The 11,388-nt window shown below is 48.5% G+C and overlaps 1 protein-coding gene across 4 annotated transcripts in view; it reads left to right on the top strand.

The window, feature by feature from the left end:
• Positions 1-737: 737 nt before the first annotated feature.
• Positions 738-11,388, top strand: part of mef2aa (myocyte enhancer factor 2aa) — a 54,678-nt gene continuing 44,027 nt past the window's right edge. For all 4 annotated transcript variants that reach the window (XM_056281430.1, XM_056281428.1, XM_056281429.1 and 1 more), the window contains exon 1: positions 738-903. In XM_056281430.1, the coding sequence (XP_056137405.1) occupies positions 850-903 (54 nt within the window). In that variant the 5' untranslated portion in view covers positions 738-849. The remainder of the gene's footprint in view (positions 904-11,388) is intronic.

Below are 11,388 nucleotides of genomic sequence, written 5' to 3'. Positions count from 1 at the left end.
GGCATCCAGCGCTTTACCTGTGGCCCCCCGTCCGTAGGGTTAGCGGTTGTGCCAGGAAGGGCATCCGACGTCAAATTTTGCCAGATCACTATGCGGGTTGATAAGACCGCCATCGGTGCTGTGCCCTCACAGGGTACCGATGGAAACTGTCGAATCTGCTGTGGCGCCCCCTGGGAAACGGGGAACAAGCCGAAAAGAAGAAGAAGAAGTTGCACGTGTCTCTTTACGTGTCGGGTTCGAGAGAAAACCCGCATATAAACGGCTCTCTACGGCGCATGGTTGAGTATCACAGCTCCGATCGATCGATCCGTTTTTTCATGGCTATCTAGATCATCTTTTTAGGCTTGTTCCCCCCCCCCCCCCACCTCCCCCCAGCAGCTCTCGTCAGCATCTTCACACAACCGTTCCCTCCACGTGAAATTATGTACGATGCGAGTGTGTGTATTGGACTCAGTGGGCCCTTTTCTAAGCTGCTGTCCTGCAAGTGTGAAGCCCTCTTCCAGTGACTCCAGCTGCAGTGGAAGTGCAGCTGGGGAGATAAGGAGACATCATGTGGCTCTCATACTTTCTGGGTGTGCTTGAGAACGGAACACAGAGCCCTCCAAAGCTTTGATGTGCCTGAGGAGACATCAGCGAGTGTTATGTTAACTCTCTCCCTCTCTCTCTCCCTCCCTCTCTCTCTCCCTCTCTCCTTACAGATTGTGTTTAGCGAACAATCTGTAAGGAGAGAGGCGAGAGAGAGCGAGAGAAGAAAGAGTGCTGTACAATGTGCTAGGAGAGTGAAGGAGAAAAGCTCAGTTGTTTTTCTGATATTGTCGAGGTGTCAGAGAGACGGGACAGGACGCAGCCATGGGGCGAAAGAAGATACAGATCACCAGGATCATGGATGAGAGGAACAGGCAGGTCAGTATTGTCAGAGCTCGTCTCCCTCGCTCACGCACACGCACACGCACACACATACGCACCAGACTTCTCGTCACACACTTGGCAAATGGAATTCATACTTCTGATCTAAGTGTGTTCAAAAAGGACTGACCTTTTTTATACGAGGTCAGTTTTTTTAAATGTCGATTTCGAAGTGTGTGTTGACACGGGGTGTTTTCAATCAAAATAGCATAATTCATAATTCCCACCGCAGTAATAGTTTCCACGTATACTTTAGAAGAGCAAAACTAAAAAGGGAAACATACAAAGTATGGAAAAAGAGGCTCTTAACTATTCAGACTGTAGGATTAGATAAGCAGGCCTAAAGGAAAACTAGTAAACATTCCTGTATATATATATATATATATATATATATATATGTGTATATATATATTTGTGTGTGTGTGTGTATGTGTGTATATATATACATATACACACACACACACACATATATATATATATGTATATATGTATATATGTGTATATATATATATGTATATATATATATATTCTTGAACATTTTTTTATCTTTACCGACAGTGTGTTTTGCAGAGTATGTAAAAACAAGGCAAGTAAGTCATAATGCCGTATCCTCAGTTGGACTCTATTCAGCAGCACATCTATTTAGACGTAGATTCAAACACGAGTCAAGCAACACGTAATCCTCCATATTAACTGATAAGCTCAGTTGCCTACAAGTCCATGAGATGTTTTTCTCTGTTTTGCGTCCTGTTTGGGACCTGTGCTCTGCAGCTGTCATGGAGTGCATAGATCCAAACCGACAAACCTTTTCCCCCAGAGAGCCGGCCTTCTTAACGGGGACCGTGACATTTCTTTTGTCAGCGGAGGGGTATTTACAGACACGATTCCCCTGCCACCCTGCAATTTCAACCGGAGAACTTGATGAGGCAGCAGGAGCACTGGACTGCAGCGGGGGCCTCATGGCGTGGGAGTGAACACAGAGGCCGAGGGGGGCCAAGCGGGCTGCCTTTGGCCTCTCCACACTGTAGGGCTTGTCCCCTGGCCTGGCGGCACGGTCGGGGCCCCTCGCCTTAGCCTCATGTGTTTGCAGCTGCTCGATAGTAATTACCGTAGGAGTAGCCACGGCGCAACAGCACCCTCTCATTTGCAGGGTGGGTCAGCAGGACACACAGCACCCTTCTCTGCCTCAGTTATACTGGCCCGAGCCAGCCACAGAGAAGGGAGAGGGCTGGAATTCACTCCGTCTGCCCCAGTTAAATATAAACTCCTAAACAGCTCGGTGCTGTACAACACAACTTTTGGTTTGTCTGGAGCAGGCCTGCATATCTATTGTTGGAAGATTGCGCCCTTTTCTTTTTTAGCCGTCGCATACGCCCTTTTTGAGTTGCGAGCTGAGAAATCGTTCACCTTTCAATTGGCAATAGCCAGCAACGACGCTTGCCGATGAATGCTGTTCACACCCCCTCCAAATATAATTTGCGCACCCACATAGGTGGAACAGCTTTCTTTTTGCGCCGCACACAGAAATGCTGTTTGAGGTTGCGCTTCCTCCCCTGGGGATGATAACACGATAGCTCATGGTGGTAGCTGATTGTTACTCTGACGGTGCCTCCGTCTCTTACCGCGACGCTGGCAGTTCAGCCGAGTGAGGAACAAAAATTCACAGGGCGGACCGATTATCAGCATAACACCTACCTTCCGGGTAGGATCCAAACACCGGGGCAGGGGAGGCAGCACTCAGGGCACGGTGCTAGCCGTTGCAGGTCATTTACAAGGGACGCAACGATAGGCAACATCTGGAAGATAAAAAAAATAAAAAATTAAACTTGCTTACACGCCCGTCTCCAAATTATACCCCATTTTTCCAGAAGTATGAACTCAGAAGTAAACCCCTCCCCCCCCCCCCTCTTTTCTCGCCAAGCCTCAGACTTCTAGGACAATGAAACGCTCAACAGCCTTTTTACATTTTGCTTTTTCCAACATCGTATCGCTTGTAACCCAATACGCAATACACCGAATTTACTGTAAACTCAATTTGCCAGCAAAGCAAGTCTGGAACAAAGAAGACAAACATAAGTAAAAAACAAATTAAAAATAATTCCACCACCCCCCCCCCAAAAAAAAAAGAAAAATATATATATAATAGAGCTGTGTTGTTGGTAAAAGGAAAAATAAGATCATATTTATTCTGCCTGAGCGTCTTGCCTCTGGGCTGAGTCAGGCCAGGGGTTTTAAGCAACATCACAGACAATGTTTGCAATGGGGGGAGCTTCCCTCAGGTATGTCTAATCCACCCCCGGCAGGCATCTATATAAAGCTATAACCCCACAAGCCTACTGTAAATCCTGCAAAAGGTTTTCCTGTCCCGGCCATAGGGATTTCAGTCGCCGCCTTCCACCACCATGCAACGAAAAAAATCCTCTCCGGGGCTTAGGAGCGGGTAGCAGGGTGAAAGAAACAGACCGGCGTATCACGGCTTGTCTGTGAACCAGTTGTGGACCAGAACAATTGGGCGAAAATGGACAATGTCCTAATGAAGTAGTCAGACCGCTCTGGCCGCCCTGGTTGCATCCACTGTTGCTACTGGAACAGCGCACCCTGAAGACCGCCAGGGAATGGGAGCGGATGGTGCGTGTTGTGTGGACCCAGGGTGGCATGGCTGGCGGCTGCATTGAGAGTCATGTTCTCCTTCATGCAGGAGCGAGATTTCTTCAGCGTTAGTGGCCAAGAACATTCACCTTCTTCTTTGAATCGACTGGTAGAATGCCGCCTCGTTTGCAGAGGTGTATTCTTGTGGCGTCTCTCCGGCACCGAGCTCAAACATTCTCTACGAAATCACATCAGAAGGTAGCAAGTCTCTTTCCCTTTCGTAGGTATTTTTGAGCCGGACAAGGTACGCTTGTTTCACTGGAACTCCGTCACATTGAAATGTGCCATTGACGGCCAAAATAGTGACTGTGTCAGTTCCCTATAACGTACCTTCATCTTCCGTTATTCTCCTTCATATTTCACACGAGCAAAGGACACTGTTGGCAAGAACCCTGCTCACAGCGGCAGTTTCTTGCTCTTCCACGCACATGGTCTGCCACCATCGGCCGGCCTGTAGTTTCCCAGTTCACCGGATAAAGCACTAGTTGTGTCGGACCGCTGTGATCTATTTTTAGAATGCACGAATACTACTCTCAAGTTCATGTGATGTATTTCTACCGTCCCATTTGCACATTTACATAATCTAATCTGCTCCGTAATACAGCGGAGCGCATACAGCATTCCAGTGTTAGCAAATTACCAGTTTTTTTTTTCCGTTGGTCTGAATGTCGAGATGTTATACACGCCACAGTGACGGAGGCTCAGATGGAGCCGCGCTCCCCTCACAGCTTCTCCCGTTGTCCCGCCACGGAAAAGAACACGGTCAATCAAAGGCGGGGGGGGGGGGGTCACGAGTCTGAACAGACAGGCTTTTTTCTCTTTCTGCCCTTCCTCTTCCTCTTCCTCCCACTCCATCGTCGGCTCAGAAGACGTGAACTCACCTGCGGCCCTCGTATATTCCTCCCCGGGTCCTGATGGGTGTTTTAACAATTACGCCCGCAACTGTTTGCACACTGTGAGGGCCGCGTGTTGAGTGAGATAAGCTGTAATAAGTGGAGTTTTACGTGCCGAACGAGAGGCCTTTCTCTGTGAAATATGCGGTTACTCGGGCCGTGGAAGGTTTCGCAAAAAAAAACGAATCGAAAAAATCTGCCGTTTGTGTGAGAACGGGTGAGTCGTGCTTAATGCTGAAAGAGTCTCTCAGTAAGCGATGTAAATTGCATGGGATGTTTTGTTCATAGGAACAGTTTCACTTTCTAAGGGCTTGTGGAAAGCTAACATATCAGGTTGCCGCTCATTGTCCGGTGGGCCTTGAAAAGAAAACTGCAGCTGCAGCCAGTTGAAGGCCCGACGGTGGATGCGACGGTTTCTTTGTTTATTGAGATACTTTATTGATCCCCGTAGGGAAATTCCTCTCTGCGTTTAACCCATGCTAGCTGTGTAGCTAGCATGGGACCAACTCCACTTCGTCTTGCCGTGCTCCGGTCAGGGGCACAGACAGGAGTATTGACCCTAACATGCACGTCTTCTTGATGGTGGGGGGAAACCCACCGCGGACACGGGAAGAACATGCAAACTCCACACGGAGGACGACCTGGGATGACCCCCCCCCCACGAGGTTGGTCAACCCCGGGGTTCAAACCCAGGACCTTCTTGCTGTGAGGCGGCAGCGCTAACCGCTGCGCCGCTGTGCTGCCAATGTGATGTGTCGCATTATATCATTTGTAAAGTAGAACCATCCATTTGTCGTCTATAAATGTATTATAGCCTGAGTTGGGAACAGCGCAGAACCGGCTGTGACAATAGGGCCAGCATGCTTAAATAAAGCATCGCTGTAATAATTTAGATATGTGTATCTTTTCCTCGGCGAGCCTCGGATCATACAGTGTCTTCTCTCTGGGGTGTGCTCCTTGCCAAAGGGGACTCGCCATTTGCATACGGGCACCATTGTTGGGAGATGTGAATTTTTTTTTTTTTTTTTTTGCTGCCTGCCTGCCTCTGCTGCTAGCTATCTATATTCATAGCATCAAAATGAAAGAAGGTCTTAAGTGGGCTAATTGAATAATGTGGCAAGACAGGATGATGCATGGGGACAGCAGGGGCTCCCTGCATTATCTCTGCAATCTGCTTTGGACAGGCTGTTAACCTCTCCGGATAGTTTGTGGCACCGGCTGAGAAGGTCTGTCTTGTCCAACGAAACCAAGTGGATTAGCTTTCAGGAAGAGCGAGCGCAGACCGGAGGTCAGTTTGGTTGACTTATTTTTGATTTTTGATTTCGTTACCCATCCGACAGCCCGCTTCAAGTCGCTCGGTCGCCCATCCGTGTGCCTTTTCAATTTCATTTACTCAAAATCTGTCTCGCCGACACGCTGATCGGAAGTATGAGAAGACAGCTTTTAGCACAAAACCTAAAAAAGTATTATTCCGGTTGATTAAATGCGCACACACACTCACTCACAGGCACACAAATACAAGAACAAGGACACATATGTTTATGTTTTTGTGGTTTACAATGCTCTTTAACACGTTCTCTCTCGGCACTCTGCCTCCGTTTCCCACTGCGTTCCCGTTCCTCTGCTGTCCCACTGTCCTTTACACACACACACACACACACACACACACACACACACACACACACACACACACACACACAGAGCGGAGAGGCGGGACTTCCAGACTATCCCTGCAGAGGAAATGGTCTCAATTGTGGACTCAGATGTCCCAGTGAGCTTGGGTCTTTAGAAAGAAAGATGATCTGTTTTGAGATCGTTAAGAGATGGCGATTGTGTAGTTGTGGCAGGTTTGGGTTGCACGACTAGTGTACAATAACAACAGCAGAGCCCTTGGCGCTGTTCTGTGTGAGGCTGTGCAGGGTCTTTCACCTCACGAGGAGGGAGAATGATGATGTGAACAGTAGGGTACCCATTAGCCCTGTAACGCGGGGTAGGAGAGGAATTCTGGCTGGTGCAGCAGAGTGAGCAGAGCCTGGTGACGTCCTTTGGATGCCATTAAGCGGGCTCACTGGGGGTAATTGCCCAAGTCATTAAAAGTTTGATGATTTTGCTGCTGGGTGGAGGGTTGCCTGCCCTTGCTGGGGCTCATTTTGGAGTTTGCTCTGGCACGTCAAATGCCTGTGGGCGCAGAGCTGTTCTCTCTCTCTCTCTCTCTCTCTCTCTCTCTCTCTCTCTCTCTCTCTCTCTCTCTCTCTCTCTCCCCTCCCTCCCACTCTTTCACCTGCTTTCTCTGTCTGTCTGTCTTTCTGTCTCGCTCTCTCTCTCTCCCCCCCTCCCTCCCGCTCTTTCACCTGCTTTCTCTGTCTGTCTGTCTTTCTGTCTCGCTCTCTCTCTGTCTCTCTCTCTCCCTCCCACTCTTTCACCCGCTCTCTCTCTGTCTCTCTGTCTGTCTGTCTTTCTGTCTCGCTCTCTCTCTGTCTCTCCCGCTCTTTCGCTCTCCGTCTCTCTCTCTGTCTCTCTCTCTATCTCCCTCTCTCTCTGTCTCTCTCTCTCCCTCCCGCTCTTTCACCCTCTCTCTCTCTCTCTCTCTCTCTCTGTCTGTCTGTCTGTCTGTCTGTCTGTCTGTCTGTCTGTCTGTCTGTTTGTCTCTGTCTCGCTCTCTGTGTCTCGCTCGCTCTGTCTTCTCTCTCTTGTCTCTGTCTCTCTCTGTGTCTCTGTCTGTCTCTGTCTCGCTGTCTGTCTCTGTCTCCCTCTCTCTGTGTCTCTGTCTGTCTCTCTTTTTCTGTCTCCCTCTCTCTCTCTCTCTCTGTCTCTCTGCCCCCCCTGGGAGCAACACAGCAGATCTCTGTCATTTTTCAGCCCTTGCCCATTACTGAAGTTCTGAAAGGTCATCATTATTTTCTGACAGGTGGAGAGCTTTTTGATAGAGAATAAAACGAGCCCAGAAAAACAGTCAGACTCCACAGACGGTGTACCGTGTTGTTATTGTCAGTGATCTGCAATTTCCCAGAAATTCGATTGAAGCTGGGAAGGGAGAAAGGTGCTCCATCGTTTTGCTTGAAACGTTGTATCTTGTGAACAGCTCTCAACGTTTCTCTAAGAAAGCCAATTAGATAATTACATCATTATTAAGAGTGCGGGAGCCCATTAATAACCAAAGTATACTCTGGCTCTCATGGCCATCACTGGCGGCACAACATTAAATGACCAGCCGAAATTCTAGCATGTCGACCCCACTAACAAGACAGGATCACACCCGGTTACCGTTAAGTACCCAAGGTCAGTCCCACCAAATGGACAAATGGGAAGCTTTTCTGCCCTTAGTTGTCCACATGGGGAACCTGGGGGCCGTCCTCTCTTTTTCTTTGGGAGAGCTGATTCAGGCAGACAGTAAGGGAGGCCAAGGCCTGTCTCCCAGGCTCCAGCACTGCGGCGCTGCGTAGCCAGCCCACGATTTCAGGGCAGCAGCCACAGGGCCCGGGTCACTCTGCCAGCTGGTGCCAGGTCGCTCTGTCTCTCAAGCCCGCTCTTCGTGTCTGCCACGGGGGCCGTCAGAGTTGACATGAGGCTCTCATGAGGCCGCCAGCATCTCACCCCTCTGAAGGTGTTAGTGACTCAGGCATCTCCTGCCATACCCCGGCCCCAGCCTCAGTCTCAGTCCCAGATGTCTTGTTTGTCATCTTGGCTCCACAGCCTAAGGACAGGCAGTGATAGACCTTTTGATTGACACATCAACTCGGTGTTGGCGTGTGTATATGTTTTTGATTTTATTTGTGCGTGTGCGCATGCATAGTGGTTTGTTATTGCATATTTTATTATAAATTGTGCAAATTTCCAAGATAAGACCCTTTTCTCCCACCGTGTAAAACAAGAAAAAAGCAAGTCAGTGATATAAATAAAAGAACAGCTGACTCGCATGCTTGGGGAGATTTTAGGTGCTTTTTTATGATGCCCCCGTGGAGAGGAAGTTAGATATCGTAGTCGCATATTACATTAAGACCTCAATAACTGCAGTTTTGGTGATTTTTCACATACCGTCTTAAATTGCAGTTGAGCCCGGTCCTTCATGGCCACGAAAATGTCATAACCAAAAAGGAAAATGGATATCATGGAGCCCAGCGTCAAAGAAACTCAATATGGAAATAAGTGCTCTTGGTTTTTAAATTGACGCCCCTGGTTTTATGACACCTGCCCTCAACTTTGTAATCCGTTCTCAACCCAGGAATCTGTACCCTCAAAATGTATAACCCATGCCCACAAATGACCAAACGGTGGCCTCAAACTAATAAACACCGCCATTTTGTTTTCTGCGCTCTTGAACTCGCATCGCAGTTCATTTCTGCAAGAAAGACGTGAAAGACATCGGTGTTTTGCATTTGTCATAGCTGTGATGCACCGAAACCTACCCATTTAGCAAGGGAATGTGTTTCAGCTTTCTTGTCCCTTTGCCAGCTGCAAATGAAGAAATTAACTCAGTGTCTTGTCCCTCGATTTGGAGCGCAAAATCAAAGCCACGGATAACCAATTTTAGGGTACAGGTCATCAATTTGAGGATGCCCCTAACCCGGTTATTTAATTTAAGGGAGAAAATTACTACTTCAAGAGCATGGATTATAAAACTGCTGCCGCCGATCTCAAAACTGACTGCACAGATTTCCAAGTTGTCTGTTTTGACCCGCGCTTTATAGGTTAACCGCTACCTTAACATCTGCAGGTTAACCACTACCTTAACATCTCCAAGTTAACCGCTACCTTAACATCTGCATGTTAGCCGCTCCCTTAACATCTGCAGGTTAGCCGCTCCCTTAACATCTGCAGGTTAACCGCTCCCTTAACATCTGCAGGTTAACCGCTACCTTAACATCTGCAGGTTAGCCACTACCTTAACATCTGCAGGTTAGCCGCTCCCTTAACATCTGCAGGTTAGCCGCTCCCTTAACATCTGCAGGTTAGCCGCTCCCTTAACATCTGCAGGTTAACCGCTCCCTTAACATCTGCAGGTTAGCCGCTCCCTTAACATCTGCAGGTTAGCCGCTCCCTTAACATCTGCAGGTTAGCCGCTCCCTTAACATCTACAGGTTAGCCGCTCCCTTAACATCTGCAGGTTAGCTGCTACCTTAACATCTGCAGGTTAACCGCTACCTTAACATCTGCAGGTTAACCGCTACCTTAACATCTGCAGGTTAGCCGCTCCCTTGAATATCTGCAGGTTAGCCGCTCCCTTAACATCTGCAGCTTAGCCGCTCCCTTAACATCTGCAGGTTAACCGCTCCCTTAACATCTGCAGGTTAGCCGCTCCCTTAACATCTGCAGGTTAACCGCTACCGTAACATCTGCAGGTTAACCATCTTGATGTCTGTAGGAAGCCTCTCCAGATGCAGTATATCAGCTTGTCGTCCCCCCCCCCCCCTCTGGGTTTCTTCACTTTTGCGAAGTTCACGTTTTGAAAATGCAACATTTTCATCCGAAGGAAAAAGTGTCGGAAACGTGACGCCAGAGCAAAATGAGCACCACGGCAGCGCATCCCGAAAGCGTCGGAAAAGGTCAGAGTGTTTTCAGCCTGACGCAGACTCTGCCAGTAAAGAACCGCTGGTTTAATTACTGAAGCAACTTCAGTTGTGTGTGGATTATTACACTGACCTTATCAAAAACCAGGGGAAAAAAATAGTCCTTTTTATTAAAAGTTCAGACTCGGATTCAAGTTCCTAAACTTGCGCTGAGTATCTTTGTTGTGTTTTTTTGACATGCTGAACCATGGGAGAGATCTGCCAGTGGTCCTCCCACATGACCTCAAGGATGTCTGTGGTCTTCCGCCGTCTCACCAGCCACCCAGTAGAACATGGGGGTGGAGGGAGGTAGAAACCCAAATAGCCACATATTTTTCAGCCAACAGAAATGCTACCAAGGGAGACAGCTGCACTTCTTAGACATCATGCAGTAGGGGATTTACAAAAACAAAAAAAACCCCAGCCTATTTCTTTGCCTATTTATTGATAAACGTATAGGAGGATGTGCTCTGCAGCTTTTAATGGCAGGGTGTGCAACAGCCGGTAATGTAGTGGTACTGTATCGGGGCCGGGGCCAGGGCTAAGCCTCGGTGCCGCTGCTGAGGGTGAAATGAAGCGGCGCCTGGGTCAGCAGCCTCACACTCAGCACTCTGCCACCCATCCAGGTGGAACAAAGTCCTCGCTCAGCGCCTCACCCCAGGCTCCCTGCTGAAAGGTGACATCTCCATGGCTTACCAGCTATATTCATCTGCTAAAGAGCATACAATTTGTTAATCGTTTCCGTTCACGACGGTCCCTGCTTTCCACATAGTTAAGCAAACCAAATATGCAAGCAGGCAAACAAATGGAGCAAGTCGGCAGCCGTAGTGTTAAATAAGACGAGGCCGGCGTCGTTTGGTTGGACCTGCAAGTGAACCAGGGCGGTTACTGCTCTATTGAGAACCAAGTAGAAACAAGTGCTCTATGGTGCGGGGATTTGGCTGGAGCATATACCCTTGTCGGCCTCCATGCAGCGATCCACCGTCAGACCATTATCAGAATGACATGCACGGAACCACCAGATGCTTTTTCCTGCTCTGCCACACTCGCTCCAAGGCTTTATCGTTCTGAGATTTTCGAGGAAACGCACCGCCGGACCGAGCCGCATCCGTATCTCAACTAAGTCATTTCAAGAAAAGTCAACTTCGTATTTGTTTTGTCGAGTGAGTTCACCGTGACATGAAAAAATAGAAGCGACACCGGGGAAGGGAAGGATCCTGTGTGTCTGCAGAAAGGGTAATGGCCCCGTGTAATTACCTGTAGTGTGAAAGATTTGAAATTCATTTTTCACAGTTGCGGTGACCTCACCGCCTCAGCCATTACATAGACACCGTACAGCTCATAGGATTATACTGCATTATGCCGCTGAAATGAGGGTAGCCGCAAGCTGTGAC

This window comes from Lampris incognitus, chromosome 6, assembly GCF_029633865.1.
Source record: "Lampris incognitus isolate fLamInc1 chromosome 6, fLamInc1.hap2, whole genome shotgun sequence".
NCBI classification, from domain to species: domain Eukaryota; kingdom Metazoa; phylum Chordata; class Actinopteri; order Lampriformes; family Lampridae; genus Lampris; species Lampris incognitus.
Note: the sequence above shows the minus strand (reverse complement) of the source record. Positions and strands in the feature narration are given on the sequence as shown.